Below are 18,761 nucleotides of genomic sequence, written 5' to 3'. Positions count from 1 at the left end.
TGTATGAAAACAGACATGAGAAATCCTGCAGGGATCTTTATGAAGTCAGTTATCTATGGACAATTTATCTATGGACAATTTCAAAATAAAACATTAGCTGAGGTAAAAATAGAGAGCTCCAATTAGCTTTTTGTAGCATTTCACTTTTTTGCTTTATTCCCTGCGTACCATGTAACCACCTACCATTCCAATATTTTTCTTCATGTATGGGAACCAGTGAAGTATTTCAGCGCCTCAAGTGAAACTGTGGTGTATGCTTTTGCTTCATAAACCCCACCCATTTAAACAGCTGGTGGCTTCCAGCACTGCTTGAATTTTAGAGTTATGGATGATGTAAATTCAGTCTGATGAAACACTAAGCTAACTGCTGCTCAGATGGAAAGGGGCTGCAGTAAAATATTATTTCAGTGAAACCCACACTTGGTGGAGGTAGGAGAATGCATACTCTGTAATTTATTTTTTGCTTGTATCAGGTTTTGTCATAGAAGAAGTTAAGACTCTTAAGGACTCTGACAGCAATGTGAGGTTACCCATGGACACAGCAGAGCTGCAGATTCTTATACTCTCAGAGGGATGTTGGCTGAGATCTATACCTCTCAATAAGCATGCTTTCTGCTTCTGCCTGCCTCAGACAAGCTGCACTTTCAAATACTGGTTTGGAAATTTTAGTCATCCCAAGGGCAGCCCAAGGAACTGCATAAGGCCCACATAAAATTAAGAAGTGAGTGCCCCCATTCTAGATATTTATTCCAGAAAAAACCCCAAACATTCCCCTGCTTCATAAATAGTGCTAGACATTGTGACTTGGGCAGAAACAGAGACAGACACATGGGGGTCCCCACTGCAGCCAGACCCCGTGGGCAGCAGGAAAGGCCGTGCTCAGTGAATATGAGGACCTGCTGCATGAAAAACCCTGTTAACTGCCCAGTGCAGCACAAGCTTACTGATTGCAAGGCCAATATGTAAAATGTGTGTCATTACTCTACTCAGTTATCAAGACAGACCTTCTCAGAGTATATATTTTCCTTCCATCCAGCTCATTAAATATCAGTCCTAAAAGCAAAACATATGAAGTGAGAAAGAAACAGCCAGCTCACTACTGAAATAAAAGTTTAATTGGAGTGTGCCAGCTGAGTTTCACACACATGGTCAAATATTACTAATGAAAGGTTGCAAATATCTCCCTTCTTCCCTTGAAATATTTCAAATAGACTGTCTTTTAGGGAGTGAAATCCAGTAATTAGCCCAGGCTTTAAACCACAAGGACTGTAAGGAATTGACCACAGAGCAGAGACCAAAGATCAAAAAAAAATCCATTAAAGCAAAAAAAAAAAAAGGAAAGAAAAAAGCAAAATCAGTAGGTACAGTTGCGGAATTTGATGTTTCACAAGGAAACCCTTAATGGATGCTCAAGAGCATTGTTTCCAGCTGCCTTAAGAGCCTTGTAAAGAAATGAAAACAAAATTACTTTTATTTCACAGTAACAAAAAAACTCAAAGAATTTCCAGTATTGGATGGTTATTGATTGGAAGAACTTTTTACTGATTTCATTTAAAAACTTATTACAGCAGAGTTTGCCTTCTTGATTTACACCTACAACTGCACTTGATGACCAGAGGGGTTGAGATTTTAGCAACTGGTCACTGATTTGCACTGCTCAAGTTCATGATTGTCACAACTCTGTTCTAGGCAGATGATAACCTATATGAGCAATGGAAAGAAAAAAGGATGGCAGAATAATACAGAAATTATGCAAACACAAAAGTACATGTTTAGGCTGTGACACACATTCTGATGGGAAATGCAAAGGGAGACAGGCAATTAGATGTAAGGCTCATGGATTTACTCCTTTTCTATGTGTTTTCCTTAATTTCTTCCCCTTAAATCCCTTCTTGTCTGAGCATTCCTCAGTGTCCTACAAGAGTTACCAGGAAAAATTATTCCCTTCCTTCTTAAAGTTTTCACATGACAGCTTAATTCCCACTGGATATTTATAGAATAATTAATGAATAACAAAAGTTGAAATTGGGAAAGGGCTTTTAAATAATCCTTTCCATCTCTCTTTGTCATAAGCAGAGCACTGCAATCAAAAAAGCAACAAAGAAAGTTGGCATTTTTGCTTTTTGCAGCCTAAAACATGATTGAATGAGAATATTGAGATGCTCTAAAATATAAATCCTGGAAGCAAGTATGGGTAAACTACCTGATGGACTCCCTCATTTCTTTGCTTTTTTTTTTTTGTTTGTTTTTTTTTTTGTTCCACTTTTGGTGCTGCTTTTGTAGTTATCAAAAGCCACTCCTTGCTGGCAATGATTATTCTCACACAATATCATAGTTTAGTCTTATGTTTGCCTCTGACATGCAGTCTGCATTGCAGCATCTTCCATTTACAGCTGTGGCCCAAGAGCACCATGAGATTTCCAGTTCTCTTGTCTGCAAGAGATACACTGCAAGGCAGGCACCACAGAACTGATGACTAGTTACTGGTAATTCAAATAGGACAGCAATTTTCACTCTAACCTACTGTCTTCAAGCCCTACAAAGGCTAGCACTGCCTTCAGAAGCACTGTTTGAATTGTTCCTCTTCCCTGTGATTATAGCCAATTCTGTTGGTAGAGAATTAGCCTTATTAGCCTCCATTAAAGCTATTACAGAAACATTTATTGTTTAGCACATCTCTCCTTTCCCTGTAGCTGCAATGCTGATGTGCAGATAATGCTGGTCTCATTTATTACTTTTTAGTTGGCATCCCTTTATCCATCTCTCAAGGGAAGTTTCCTAACTGAGCTCCAAGATCCTGGTCCTAGCAGGCTTTGTAATAAATAGGATTTAAGGGAAAATTTAAGATTCTTCTTGTCTTTGCTAGAGACTGCCTACCAACCCTACTGAAAGACTCATTTGTGATTTGCTGCCAAAGGATTAATTTTCTACCAGCACAGGCTCAGGTCTATTAGCAAAGACAGGATGTCTTGACTGTTGTGTCTGTGCCTTAGATAGTGTTTGCAGGAGCTGGTGTTCTTGGCTAATGGACCATGGCTAATGGGATTTTGTTTCAAACAAAGGCTTTTCTATGTTTTACCTTTGCATCAGTCAATTACAGTCTGGCACTTGTTTCTCATCAGCTGACTGACTCTATTTCTTAGCTTCCTGGGGAGATAGTAGATCCAAGTGGGATGAACAGCAAAGGAGGGATTTCCCTGGCTGGAGCTTTCTGTGTGCCTGCTGTGAGCTGAGCCCTGGCTGCCCCTGTGCCTGTCAGGCAGAGCCCCAGCAGCCCAGGTTCACCCAGCACTGGGGCTTGCACAGCCAGACTGAAGATGCAGAGCCACACACAAGGGCTGGACAGCCTTGCCTTTCAAGCACAGAAGTGCAGAGCACCAGAACTATCAAATTAAGCATCATCAGAGAAGCACAGCTCAAAGGCAATTATGTCCTTAAGCACATATTGCCCTTCCCTCTGGGTGGAACCCAGCTGTGATCCAGAGCCAATGCAGAGTTTTTCTCCCCAAATTCTTCAATCTTTGCAGAATCTGGAAGCACTGAGAGCCCCTGGACTTCTATTGGTCCACTAAATCTGGAGGAGGAGGGATGAGGTCCCGTGGGTTCAGCCGGGCCACGAGGCACACGTCGTAGCTGTCATGCATGAGGACGTTGGTGGCCACCACGTTCCACTGGTTCTCCCACGTGTCCAGCTCCAGGATCTCCTTGGAGATCACTTCATGACGAGCTGAAAAACAAAGGCAACAGCAGCAGGAGGCAAGTCAAACAGGATCCAAGAGGTTTGGGCAGTTGTTATTATGACCCTTCTGAAAGGGGAAATAAAAAGGTAATTTCTGTGGTACCAATACTGTGAACATACAGCAAATTAAACAGCGCAGATGGAAATCTCCACAGTGCAGTCAGTCCTCACACTCTGGGTGCCAGGTGCAGAGACAAAAGCATCAAGTGCTCCATCTTTGTACAAGTATGCAGGTGGCATTTTATCCTGCAGTCAATTGTCAGATGCTCATCTTTTAGAGACTGAGAGTTGCCTCTTGTTCACAAGCATGCCTGCATGCAGTGTGTTCTTTTCTTTGCCCCAGCCAAGATGCAATTCTCAGGCTGCAGGAAGCACACCAATACTATGGCTTTTTTTGGGTGCACAGTCTGGGCATCCTGTGATTTAGGGAGAAATAAAGACAGAAAAAACCCCCAAGGCTCTAGATGCACTTTAGATGTTCTGAAATGCTGAGGAATTTGTCATGGACAGGCAGGTTAGAAGAATGTCATTAAATCACAGCCAACCTCCAGACAAGAAGCTTTTTACAAAGACAAACAAAACATAAAACAATCACCATGAGGCAGAGAACCAGCAGTGCTATATCAAAATTCTTAGAAGACTACAAACCCTTCCTTTGCTAACAACAGTCCTGAGCTCTGCAACAATTTTTACTCAAAGCCAATCTTATGTAAAAATAAAACCATCTTTCATTTCTGCTCACTTTTTCTTTTCATCTTAAAGTTGCTTTCTCACAGCAAGTAACTTTAGCCTAAGTTTTCCTTGCTTTAAGCTGAGGACATGCACGTGCTTTGCTGTCAGATGAGCCTCAGAAGAGATTTAAAGCCAGAGTTAAGAGTTTTAAAAGCCAGGTCTCAGACTTCCAAGGACAGACACTTCACAGGTACCAGGATAAGAACCACCACAGCAAGAAACATTGAATACTCAATGCTGTTTTATTGAGCCTTAAGAGACTGGTGACAGGATAAAATTTACAGGCTTCAAAATGAGATTCCCATTCAGCTATCCCTTATGGGAATTTTTAAATACAAACCCCCAGCAACAGCTCTATCCCCCGTCTACCAATTGCACCTCATGGTTTGGGCACTGCCCTTATGTGTAACGGACCCTAAAGGATTGAAGAAGGGCAAAAGAATGAAAGCAGAAGAACACCCAGAGACACAGATTGTTCCTCATGTTGGAAACAGACCACATATTTCTCCAGAGGACAGCAGCCCTGGGGCCTGAGTACAAAATTGGTGTTGATGTTATAATGATGCAGTGTGGTGGGATTTAAAATACCCCCCTGCAGGGAGGAGCCTTGGGATGTGGGGAGGTCAGATGGAAACAAGGCTTCTCCTCCCAGGAAAGGCTCCCTTCCTGAGTGGGTACAGGACAGTTCTGTTTTCAGCAGGTCCTGAACATGCACAAGGTCTGTGGATGCTGCACAAGTTTTGTGGACATTTCTGCACATTTTTGTCATGCTTATCTAAGGAATCCATTCACCATCACCCTCTTTCATCTGGATAACAGGAGGGCAGCACAGCTTTTCTACCCCAGCTTCCACAACCTGTTCTCATTTCCCCCGTTATGTCACAATTTATTGTGGTGTAATTTTTGTAGGTCCAAAGCCAGACCTCTGGGACTCTCATAGATCTCCACAAGCACAAGCCTACTCTCCAGGAGCTTTGAGCAAGATTGCAGGACACGGTCTCATCTGAACAGTCTTTGTTCCATTCCTTTTTGTGAAACAGGTTATGATGGACTGCTTATTGAACCTGGGCTTTATAGGAGGAAAATAATACATTGGAAGGCTGCAGCCACTTAAGACAGAAGACAGCAAACTGCTAAAAAAGCCATTTACACGTGAAGAGAGAAGACACGACTGAAAAAGATCAAACAAATAACATGTGCCACTACCAGCGAACTCCTGTGTGACCCTGCAAGAGTGAAGAGGTTTTTCCTGAGGCAAATGCAGGAGCACAAACAGACCAAAGCTGTGGCACAGGAGGCTCCTGTCTCTGTGGTTTTTTTATTAGATCATCTCTTTTATGCAATAAATTTTTATGCCTGCATTTTCTTTGGCATGCATGATGGCAAAAATGAGACAAACACAGGAAAAATAATCAAATGCTGGAACCAAGACATTCTGTGAGTGATTGCAACACTTCAGAAAAAGAATTCATAATTAAAACATCAAAGGCAGGTTCAGCGACCCTTCCTTACAAGCCTTGCTGTGTTTTTCCTGACCTGGGTGACTCTCAACCTTTATGTCCCTGGTTTCCCTTTTTCTGTGGGATATTCTGACTGGTTTTGTTCCACATTAGAAATTCTGCTTCGCAGCACAAGCAGCGTTAGTTAACTGTTAACCTTTGGGAGATAAAAAAGAGTCAAGGGAAGCGATAACTTCTCTAGTCTTATCTCGTTTAAAGGAAATTAAGCAGCACCCTTTAGATGAGAAAGTTCATATGAGGTAAAACTCAAAATAGTCATACTTCAGAAAAAAAAATTACACCTTTTCTATTTAAAAGAGAAATGAGTTGAAAACCTTCAATTCTCAAGCCTTCTTTTAATCATATTTTTTCTTGGTAAAAACAACAGAAAAAGTGGTGCTTTCCAAAGAGAATAGCACCTTTGATTCCAGGCTATAATGCTGGATTTGGGCTTTAATTCCAATAAACATCTTGAAGGTACAAATAATTCCTGATTCTTCTTCATTGATTTGCCTTATTTAATTGCAATTTTAAGAAGGCAATATCATAGCAGATTATTTTGCTCACAGGAGAATCATATGACCTCTACAGAATGATATTGGCTGTATTGCAGACATTACCTTTTAAAAAGCCACCCCACACAACTCTCTGTCCTCAAAGCATTATTCTGCCTCGCCAGACAATCACCTCCCCTAATGAAAGGGTTTCACTCATTTTATTTCTACAGAATGAGGCATTGTTTTTCTGCATATTCTTGTTTAACCATGGGAAGTTTTAAGAAACTTTCTTACACTGTGTTTTTCTGCACAGGATTTAAACCACTTTAGATTAGAATTATTCCAATTGTACAAACCTAACCCTGATGCAGATCCTTTTCTAGCAGTAAAACAATGATTTATTCATACTCAGGAAAGAAAGAGGATAAACCAGCAAAGGGATCATTAATCCCAGTGTAACTTAATCCCCACCAGAAATGGTGGGGTGTTAAAAAGAGTCAGAACCCTTTTGGTACAGTTTTGCCTTCTTGATGTACAAGTGCAGACTGAAGGTTAACAGTGACCCTAGAAATCCATCTCTTCCCAGTGATAAGACTTAAATTACACTTGAAAACATTCTATTTATGAGAGTTAAAACTGTATTTTATATATGCAAACACAGTAGTCAAAGCAAAATTAGTTTTAAGATTAACTTTTATATTCTGGTCTGCAAACAAAACACATTTTCACATCATATTTTTCTTTGAATGTGCAGAAAGAGAAAGAACAAAAATATTAATTTTCAGTAAGTGATTGCCTGCCTTCCATATACACAATCGTGTTTTTTCTTGGAAAGGTTTGTGACTCACTCCCCAAATATGGCCAGACTTCATTTTATGCCATAAGTTTTCTCATGCCATTTGAATCAGGATTGAACATAGATCAGGATGAACAATTCTTGGAAAGACACACAGTATGGCTGCAGGCAACATAAATATTTCATCTGCTTTTTCATCTGTTTTGTTGTTGTTGGTTTTTTGTTTTGTTTTTTGGGTTTTTTTGCTTTGTTGGGTTTTGTGTCTTTGTGGGTGTTTTGATGGATTTTTTTTTTTTTTACCACATTCCAATTCTGATTTGGAGGCTGGGAATGAAAGAAAAACTTCCCGTATTACATTAGTATTTATTACCACCTTTTTGGACCTTTCTTTCTCATTTGTAACTGAAAATTCAGGTACAATTGTTAGGTTTTGAGTTAAGAGGGATAAAGGGAGGCAGATGTAGAAAAATTAAGCAATATGCTTAGCAGGTAGAAAATCCATACTCCATCCAGGACTACTAACCACACAGGTATTACACTTGTAAGCCAAGATAAATAAATCCTTTCTGCTGTAGGCTGCTCATTGTCCAGAGGATTGAACTTTAAAAAAAAAATCATTCTGAATTTCCATTCACTGGGGGGAAATCTATGGCAAGTTTGCTGAAATGTGGTTGATATTTCATTGTTTCTTGCAGAAGCCCATTGACATCAGCTGGGAGGTTTGCTCCAGCACAGGAATGAGGAAGCAGAGGGCTGGGGACAGCGAGAGCAGGTGCAAAGCCACAAGTCATGGTGCCTCTGCATCAGTGCAGGGCAGAGAAATAAAAAAAAAAAAGAAAATAAAGTATTCTGGGACAAGTTCACCTGCCTTCTAGCAGTGACAGAGCCACACTGACACACTGTTAGGTGGCCAGCAGCACCTCAGCAATTTATCCAGAGCAGGGCCACCTCGTGTGCTGGGAAAAGCCTCAGTGTCACATCTGTCCTTGAGCCCTGTGCCCTAGGACATCCTCACAGGCCACTTGTCCTGTCTGAGCTCCTCCTGATGCTGGTTCTCAGGCTGACACAACCTTTTGTCCTTCCCAGTTTGAAGGCTTCTAATATGTGCTGTATTCTTTTGCCATAGATCAATTTATATAAATTTTATAAAAAAAGACATCCAACCTGTGGCAGTTGGACTGCTGTCTGGTCTCATCATGGAAAAAAAGCACCTGAATATCACAAGGTGCTTGCCAATTCAACAGTCCTTGAAATATTTACTCAGGTGTTTCTTTCACTTGTCTGCCCAGTTCCTGTCACCAAACAGCCACCCAGAGCTGCCTTGGAGCAGTTCAGCCTCCACTGCTGGTTTGTACCTGTTTTTTCATGCCATTATCTGCACCAGAGAATGATTTCAAACACATGGGACTAGCCTCTGCTACTTATCTTCCTCACCACTAATAGCTGCTTCCATAATTACATGAGGTAGGAGTTAGGTGACCTGGGAATTCATATTTGCGTTGCAATGGGATAGAAGTGCATTTAGATCATTACTAGCAGATGTCCTGGCTCCTCATTTGCAGTAGGAAAAATAATAAGTTCATTGAGTCTGTGGCCTTCAATCCCATTTGTGTGTGTGAGCTGCTCCCTGTCTCCACCAGTGAGACACAGGCAGCACCCTCAGGAGGTCAGGGCCATCCATCATCTGTGCCTGTGGGCAGGAGCAGGCAGAGAATCCACAGGAGAGGAGCCTGGTTGGGCTGTTTGAGGCTGGCCAGGTGAGGTGCTCAGGCAGTGTGTCCCATCAGACACACCCAAAGCTGGCAGGAAGGTGGGGGCTTCAATTCACCACTGTGGCACCTTGCAGTTTCCCCAGCACCTGCATGGAGTAAGGTAAGCTATTCATTCTCATAGACAGGTCCTCTCTCATCCTGATCTGATGAGCCACCCATTCACTCACAAATCAGTGGATACAAAAATTAAATATATAAAGAATGGGCTGGTCTAGAGAAGGGAGCTCCAATTCAGTTGCTCTAACTGTTATCCTTGGGACTGACCCAGCTGCTTAAGCTTTTAAAATCTTTCCAGATTTTGCTTGCTCTTCATGGCCAAGGCCTCTTTCAGGCACAGTCTCACAAGCAGGTGATAGCAGGATCCCAGGCTACAGAGGCAGCAAATCAATGCAATAAGAATTCATATGGGTAAAAACAGCAAATCAGAGTAAGAGCTGTTTGGCTCAGTCCATCCTGAAATACTGTTTCTAAATGCCTTACAATAGGTTCATATATAATTTATAGAAGATATAAAACATGTTTAGACTGTGCACAACAGTTTTGAACACAGTTGATGTCATACATGGCTACAAGCCATGTTTCTAAACAACCTATTGACCTTTTCAGCAATTAATTAAAATGCATTAAAATATCTATTAATCATTCATTAACCCTTTATAAACAATAAATGAGTCTCAGTAAGAAGCAGGACTGAATAGCTAATACCACTTCCAGAGAGGGAGAAGGTCAAATTTAGATGTGAAATGAGCAGGTGCTGCTGCCCAGCAATTCCCCTGACCTGATTTGGCCTCATTTATGGCAGCACATTTCCAGCTAATGAGCAGGGTAGATGAGCAGCCCTCCCTGGGCAGGCAGCATTTGCAGGGGTCTCTTCCAGTGCCAGCAGCTCGTGCTGGGGGAGAATTTGGTGAAAGGGGGAATTTGGTGAAAGGTCAAGCTGCACTTTTTGGGGTGGATGAAGCTTGTGAGCCGCAGAGCCGTGGCAGTGCCTGCAGCCCTGAGCAGAGCAAAATGCAAGGGCTCTGAATCCCTTCCATTGGTGGGAATATTTATTCTAATGGCAACAACTGTGGGCAGGAGAACTTTAATTATTCATCTGTGCACACTAAATTTTAACAGAGGGAAACAAACAGTGCTGCAGATAAGCAGCCCAGGGTTTGAACCTCTGCTTTATTTAGCTGGGAACATGGGAAGGTGCTGGAGAGCCAGGTTTTGTTCCAATCTCTCAACCCCCAAGCTTCACAAGTGCAGTATTTACTGTGCCAGACTCCTTAATATGTCTATATTTAATTCCAGTAATGTTCCATAACCACTATAATAAAAAACAAGCACTAGAATGATTCTCCATCTAAATCACATAATGGAGGAGACTAAGGGGAACAGCTTCCATGGGAGATTAGTCAAAATAAATAACTATTAAGTTAGTCTGCTATTAGGAGTGGGCAGTGTGGAGATAAAAACTCATTAGCTCAGCTGGAATATAGTAATTACTACACAGTTCTGCACTGCTGCAAGCAGGGCTGCTTCTATTCCAATGCATGGATTGCAGATTATGTAAATGAGGAAGAATAGACTAGAAAATTAATCCACTGTAAATTTTTGTTTTGTTTATAAGAATCAAAATTAACACAAGCAGCAGGACTCTGTATCACTGTCACCTATCCTGGGTAACAGTTGCAAGCACAAAATAATTTAGGTTCTTGCATGTCCATTTCATAGATATTTCTTCCCTTCTCCCTTTTTCTGGCTGGAACACTATTCAAGATAAAAATTCACTTCTACTTGATATGAGTAAGTAAATTAAACTGGATTAAGCAGATCTGTACCACATGAAACTACCCACATTACAGAAAATTTCAACATACATGTTAGGGAAGTACATTCACCTCCTCTGCTCCAAGCTACACAGGAGGGAGATGGCAAAACTGCCAGTTCAGAGACAGCTCCACAAAAAGCCCCATTACCTGATGAAATTATGAGACCTTTTAGGGGATATGTGCTGCTAAGAGCAGATCTATTTAACATTTCATAATTTGCATTGGGGTGCTTGTACCTGTACTTTGCACATCAGCTGATGTCACATGGATGACAGTATCACAGTACAGGTGGCATTTTAATTAACATCATAGAATCATTTAGGTTGAAAAATCCCTCTAAGATACCAAGTCCAACCATTAACTCAGCACTGCCAGGCTACCCCTAACTCACATCCCTCAGTGCCACAACTACATGGCTTTTAAACACTCCCAGGGATGGTGATTCCACCACTGACCTAGGCAGCCCATTCCGGTGCTTGACAGTGCTTTAGATGAAGAAATTTTCCTTAACATCCAATCTAAACCTGCCCAGGTGTAACTTGAGGCTGCTTCCTCTCTTGTCCTGTCACTTGTTACACCTGGGAGAAGAGACTGACCCCACCTGGCTACAATCTTCTTTCAGGTGCTGTAGAGCCATAAGCTCCCCCTGAGTCTCCTTTTCTCCAGGCCAAACACCCCAGCCAGTCCCAAGGAGGTTTGTGCTCCAGCCCCTTCCCCAGCTCCCTTGCCCTTCTCTGGACACACTCCAGCCCCTCGATGTCTTTGTGTAGTGAGAGGCCCAAAACTGAACCCAGGATTTGAGCTGTGGCCTCAGCAGTGCCCAGTACAGGGGGACAATCACTGCCCTGGTCCTGCTGGCCACACTGTCACTGATACTGCCAGGATGCTTTGAGTTAAAAAAAACCCAAAAAACAAACCAATAACTCAGCTCTGGATTTCAGTTTCCAGACAGCTGGACCAACACCTATAGCCTGAAACTAAACCTGCAATCCCCAGCCACCAGATACAGCCTACAAGTGACAATGACAGCAGATGACATGGTCCCAGTAAGCAGGCACACACCTTTTGTTTCATTTCTTTAACCAGAAAAACATTTATAATGCTCAGAAGCACTCAAAAAGAAAGGGAACCTGATCTGGCAGGCATTTTATAAGGGTGTAATCCTGCATACCTGAAGAGCTGCTCCCCCTCCATCAGGGAGCCACACTAATGAGGCTGCTTCTGCTGGGCACAGGCTGATGTCAGTAGCTGTCAACCTGTGCAGCTTGACAGGTTTTTGTTCAATGAAAAGAAAATAAAACACATCAACAAGAGCACTGTACAGTCAGGCTGCAAAGGCTGGTTTAAAATCCACAGTTACAGCAGGAAATGTGGCAGTATTTTAGCAGAAATCTGGCTCACTGTTGCACACTGAGCCCTGCTGAGTATTCATACTTGGGGTAGTGCTTTCACTCTGTGCTGAACTATAAGCTAATGGAAAAAAAATTAAGCATGTGTGATTATCTTGATGAATGCTACAACAGTGCTAGAAAATGACATTTGTGACACAAGGCTTCATGAGCTGGAGCTGAGACAAGCAGGTTAATGGCTCCTGTTTACCATGGAAGTTTTAGTAGAAAATGAGCTAATTTGTATAAACAACTGGGCAACAGATGAAGTTTTAACAGTCTCACTAAGGAGGAGACAGATTCAAAACAAGAAGTGTGTTTTTTGGGTACTTATGACTGTAAGAACGTACAAATTAATCAGCTAGTGATAACAATACAGAGGTCTCAGATGTTTGCACCATCAAACCAGACACCAAGTTCTTGATGCCTTTGCCCTAGGTAACCCAAATTAGGATCCCTCACATCCTGATTTAAACATGAAGCTTTAAAAGAAGGAGAGCTCCTCTGAATTCTGGATTTTCTGCTCCTTCAGAGCAGATATAAAGCACCAAGGATCTCAATCTCCCTCTGAAGTGTCTGTGGTTCTCCATCTGCTGCAGGGAGCCCAGGGTTACCAAGGTCTTAGTGTAGGCACTGCAGAGAAGTGTCTGAGCTTCAGCTGCATTAACCCCCTCTCCTCTTCCATGGCCAGCTTTGAACAAGCTTCTAACCTGAGCAAGCCTCAGCAGGAGAAGCCTTACAAGCATTACCAACATATCTCAACATTGAAAAATATTCCTTGCAGTTCAGAGGGAGCTTGAACCCACTTTGGAGTTCACTCATCTCCTAGAAGGACTCCCATTGCTCCTGTCATCTGGCCAAGCTGACTTCCCTCTTGAGTAGCTGCAGTTTTCCTTCCTTTTCTCCTGGGGATGATGTTAGGGCTGCACCATTTTTCTTCCCTTCAGGCAGACAAGGACTTGTGACAGGCAATACATATGAAATGGGAATCCTGCCATCACAAAACTTCAGTTGTCACATGGGACTCAGAGAAGATGGTAGGTGAGAAGTACTTATCCTTTCTTCCAAATTTAGGGCCCTTTAAGCAGTTAACAACTGCTTTTCAGCTTTGGCTACAGCATCTCTGGGCTCTAATGATCCACTTAGGTCTCTACACATGCAGGAAGGCATAGAGAGCATGACACATACCAGTCAAAAATTAACATGAAACAATGTCTTTACCAGGTCAACTTCCTGCTGGATCAAGAGTGGGTTTAAGCAAATGCAAAGGCAAGTGAAGGCTGAAGAGATTAGGACAGATCTATACTATACAGGGGGTTAGTTTCAGCCCTATAGGCTAAGACTTCAATTGCAGCAGTGATTTTGGCTTATTTTCCTTTTTTTTTTCCCTTTGCTGTGCTTATTCTTGAATGATCACAGCAGTCTTTTGGCATTCAGCAGGCAGAAAACCCAAAGACTACAGCTGTGCTTCCAGCTTGTTCCAAGAACTCCAATTGGATGAAAATAAATTACAATGTTTTGTAAAATTGCAATATCCTCTTTCAGTCACATCCCTCACAAAAACCAAAGTGACATGCCAAGAAGCCCAAAGACCAAAACCAAACAAACACATCCTAAAATAATACTATCTTCTACTAAAGCAGCAGAAGCACATGCTGTTCTGTACCTTGAGGCTGCTGAGCAGCTGTAATTGTGAAAGTGCAGGGTCAAGGCACCCTCTCCAAGCTCCCATGTGGCAGTAATAACCCTCCCTCACTCCAAAGAGTAATAACCCTCTCTTCATCAGGCAAGAACCCTTTCCAGCATGCAGAGAGCATGTGGCCAGGGAGAGAGGCCAGCCAGGTGACATCTCCACCCTCAGCTCACGGCCTCTGCCCATCCTTGTCTTGATAATGGAGCCAGAAGCTGTCATTGTTGTGACCACTTAAAAAGCCCTTTTCCAGTACTAACTTGCAAGTCACATTAACCAGCCTGTATTTAAGGCACAGGTTCCTCTCGGCTCCTAAACTATGTGGTTACTCTTGATTTGACAGTGAGACTCTTATTTTGGCTGCCTTGTTAATGACTGCCTAACAGCACAACTACACACCACTTCTTTACTGGTGCACAGAATGCACACGTAGGGGGTCAGAATTCAGGTTGCACAGGTAACTGCAAAACTGGCATTTTGTAACTTTGACTTCTTGTTTTCTAATCTAAATAACACTATTAGTACAAAGGAGTTCTATACATAATGATACAGATTGCAATTGTAGAGGAGGAATCAGGACCCCATTGAGCTGGCATTGTACAAATATACAAAAGACAGCCTTCTTGAAATCCACAGGAGGACTTTCAGCCTCTCCTAGAACAACCACTCTTTATACATGACTCAGTGACAGAACGTGGTGGCATTGTACAGAAAGTGTTTTTTATGGCTCTGAAGTTACACTAGTCAGAAAATCTCATATTTATCTGTTAGTCATCTGGAAAAAAATTGCTTCATTTTTCACTGTTAATAGAGTCAGAGTCATCAAATTGTTTTGGGTGAAAAAGACCTTTAAGATCATCCAGTCCAACCATTAACCCAGCACTGCCAAGCCCACCACTAAACCACGTACCCAAGCTCCTCATCTACACATCTTTTATCTCCCTCCAGGGATGGTGACTCAACCACTTCCCATGATTAGCCTTTTGAAATTTTTACCCACTAACTTTAGGCTCTTTCATAATGTTGCTGAGAAAAAAAAAACACAACTAGAATGGCACGAGGTTTGCTATGGAAACACAGTGATTTGTGATAAGCAAAATTTCTCTGACGTCACAGAACTTCCATCAGAGATGACATGGAACACGCCAAACAATTCTTTTCAGGAAGCAGCTTCCTCAAACAGCAGCAAATGAAAGCAGAAGGCAAGTTGTGAACTAGCTGATGAAAATCATCATTCTAAAATAACAGCATCTTTAAATTTAGACATTGTTATACAAATAAAACTGTAATGAGAAGGACAGGTCTTCCCAGTGATACCACCATTCCTGATCAACAGTGAGGCTGACATGATATTTATTAGCACTGGATAACTGCTATTGCTATCTGTGCTATTGCTTTCTCCTAGAAAGGCATTTGGGGTGGCAGCTGTATGTAGCAGAATCGTTTCAGTGTGCTTGTTTTGCAGTCCTTTGCATTTATAATGAATAAAAATAGGTTATATGCACTGGAAATCTAGATAAAGCTAAGCAAAGTTGGAAGGAAGAAGACTTAAAAGAAGAAAGGTGTCCCTGGGGCTAAGATTATTTAAAATCACCAGATCTGGAACTTCAGTCTTTTTGTATCTCGGTTCCCTACCCAGGGCTCTCATTAAGTACACAAGCTTTTTCAAAATTGATTACAGAAAGCATGTAAGTACGCAGGCAGAGTGAGATAACATGGTAAGGACTGATGGACAGGGCCTTAATCTTCAACAAATATGCCCAAGTTCTCTAACGTCCATAAAACACTAAGCTCCTAATTTCTGTAACTTTAAATGTAAATCCAGAATAATTCTGATGAGGTTTTAGATTTGGGCAGGTTTAGAAACTGATCAGAAACATCCTTAAATTTTTGTGCTTTGTTAAGGAAAAAAAGCAAAAGTCAAACAGAACCCAATTCATATTGACATTAGGAGCTGGCAGTCCAAAGGGCAGAACCAGGTCTGTGACTCCAGGGCATGCCAGTGCCACCTGATAGGGCTGATCACTCACCAGGTCAGTCTGTGCCCAGTGGAACAGATTGTAACTACACAGAGCACGCTGGACTCATTTTAGTACCTGCTCCATGAAATCCTCCACAGAGGTACAGCTTCCCCTCCACACAGCCTGCACTGGTGGAGTTGGTTCGTAAGGAGAGGAGGGGAGAAGGCAGAGGGGCTCCATCCCTCCAAAAGTCTCCATCAGGGTTGTAAATCTCCACTGCATCAAGGCATTTCCGTGTCTGTCCTCTGTCATAACCAAGGCACCCAATTCCTCCTGCAACAGACACAAAGGTGAAATGTAACAGTCCCACGTTCTGCTGTGAAATACATTGCTGGCTGCATTCTGTTTGCATCCTCTCATTTCCCACTCTTTCCTCTTTGCAGCTTCAGAAGTTTGTGAGAGAACACAAATCAGAAGCTACAGCACGTTATCCACAGACACCAAAGCAAGATCCCTTCTGAAGTCTCATATCAAAGGAAGGACAAGCAGAATGCCTTCGAAGCACAAAGGTATTTTGTTCTATTTTCTTCCCATACGGTAGAAATTGTCATAATTATTTGTTCTATTTGCTGGACAAATTGCAATGGATGAAAACCTATTTTTCAAATACTGTTGTTGGATTTGACCCTCACACATTACTAGCAATTATTTGCATTTTTGGTTAGTTCTCTTCAATGTTATACCTATCTCTTATGCTAAATTACACTTATTTCTTAAAGCACATACAATTCCAGTAACAAACCCATTCAACACACAGGAGAGCCAGCTGAGTTGTTAGCAACAAGCCCTACTGTTGAGTGGCTAATTAGGGTGCTTGAAGTCAGTATGCAGGATTGAAACAGATCCCAGTTTCCTTTTGCTGGGACAGCCTGCAGGTGTACCTGAGATCCCTATGCACACTGGAAACACTGGCAGTACTTTGCAAACTCCGCCTTTCCAAATCCCTTCCAGCGACCAAATCCACATTTTGAATTTGCAGCCTTTGGTTCTCAGGAATTAATATGCTGACATCCTCCCCATGCAGGTTTTCCATCTGTGCCAATGGACACAATAGCCTGTAATGAGCACTGATGGAGTTCTTTTGTGCATGTGTGTGTTTGTGGCTACTTTTAAACATGAAATGGCTGCAATAGGCAAGCCATTTCCACATGGAGGCTGGCATTCCAGATACACGTGTGGGGCTGCTCAATTGTGCAAATCCAAAATGCATTGTAAGCATGTAATTATGCATATGCAAAAGGAAAGGACTGCAAGTGCAACCTGTGCTGGTTCAGCTGCTTTTAAAATACATTGTCCCTAGTGCTGCTTAGCTGGTCTGTCAGAGAAATGAGCCCCTATTGCTCCAAGTTTTACTTGTATATGATTTTCCATCTACCTCTTAAAATGGACTGTGTTATTTTTTAAATATCTTGTGCATTCTCCAAAAGTGTTTGGAAGAGGAAGCTCCCTATAAATGGGGACTGCAATGCTCCAAATTTGCTAGCACTGTGTTCCTGATTTGCATTTTAGAGTCAGGCAAATATAAAAATCAGTTAAACCTGTATCAGAGCAGAAAAATTAGAATAAAATTCACTGTCCATTAGCAGCAGGAAGTTTTCCTCTGGCTAAAATTAACAGTATTTTATTTTGTTCAATATTTGAAATTGAAAACCTTCATCAAGTTTGGTTTTCATCTCCTTTTCCAGCCCAGGGAACCTTTACTTGTCCCAATACCCACCAGCAAGGTCCTTGCAGTTGGTACTAGATACCCCTTAGTGTGTGCCAACACAGGGCTGGCACTGAAATATGCTGAGTGTTAACACCCTCAATTAAAGCAGCATTTGCTCTGATGGGCTCCTCCTCTGAGGCTTGATTCACCTGAGAGCTGAGGTGGAGATTAACTGTGGTCATGGGATTTTGCTAATCATTTCCTTGTCAAAAAGGGAAGCATCACCCTGCTGAGCCTTTCTCATGATGGAGGCTCACTGAGCTATTCCTTGGGGTATTTCAGAATTCAGACATTTACTGTATTGCTCTTTACACCAGAAGCATTATTCTCTCCTGTGCAGCCTTTTCCTCTACTCATTAATGCCTCATTAGAGAGGTGACACTCTTACAACAGGACAATATTCTCCTAAATTTATCAAGAAAAAATTTAAGAGCTAATCAAATTTTTTAACTGATAAGGCTATTTAATTGACTGCTTATCTCATATTGTTTCTGGATTTTTGGATTGTACAGATCCATTGGCAGATTCATAGAATACAGCATGAAAACAATTTGCCACCAGTTTATGTACAGTCCACAGACGGCAGTGTAATGCAGAGAGATTCTCAAGGCAGTTTTAACTGGGAACCAATATTAGAACTCCCCACAGACTAAATTGACCCTTTCAAAATACATCTTTGTGGTGCCAAAGACAGATGGCTGCTGGTTGTCAAGCTAGATATTTTTAAATTAGCCCAGTTGTTACTGTACCCCACTGAAGAATATGCACTCACCCAAAAGAAAAGTCTTCATGTGAAAAATGAAAGAGGTTCTTGTTCAATCAGAGGAATAAATGGCACCAGTTAGGGAATGCATGCAGCATATCAGAAACCAATAACTCAGCTGATTGCCTTATTATTTCAGGCAGGGAGGGGGAGGTGAACAAAATGGCCCTGAACTTCTTTAGAAGCATAATAGCTGTTTATTTCTTACTGTGTTTTTATTGCCATTTTCTAAATAGAGTAACTGTGGGGCAAGGTAACTTCAGAAAGAACACAAATAATCAGGTACAAAACTGACAAAGCAGTCAGTGACTTTTTGTAAAAAAAACCTCACAACCATTA

General features: G+C 41.8%; 1 protein-coding gene across 2 annotated transcripts in view; it reads right to left on the bottom strand.

Moving 5' to 3' along the window:
* Nucleotides 1-2,502: 2,502 nt before the first annotated feature.
* KBTBD12 (kelch repeat and BTB domain containing 12) overlaps nt 2,503-18,761 on the bottom strand; it is a 29,787-nt gene continuing 13,528 nt past the window's right edge. Inside the window, exons 4-5 of one of the 2 annotated variants that reach the window (XM_064724408.1) lie at nt 16,027-16,224; nt 2,503-3,727 (exon numbers count right to left, since the gene is read on the bottom strand). In XM_064724408.1, coding sequence (XP_064580478.1) covers nt 3,558-3,727; nt 16,027-16,224 — 368 coding nt within the window. In that variant the 3' untranslated portion in view covers nt 2,503-3,557. Of the gene's footprint in view, nt 3,728-7,462; nt 9,122-15,960; nt 16,225-18,761 lie in introns of those variants that run through there. The other variant, XR_010441854.1, reaches the window with a different exon arrangement.

The sequence above is a fragment of the Zonotrichia leucophrys genome, chromosome 12, assembly GCF_028769735.1.
Source record: "Zonotrichia leucophrys gambelii isolate GWCS_2022_RI chromosome 12, RI_Zleu_2.0, whole genome shotgun sequence".
Taxonomy (NCBI): domain Eukaryota; kingdom Metazoa; phylum Chordata; class Aves; order Passeriformes; family Passerellidae; genus Zonotrichia; species Zonotrichia leucophrys.
The sequence above is the reverse complement of the archived record's forward strand: the minus strand, read 5'-3'. Positions and strand labels throughout refer to the sequence as shown.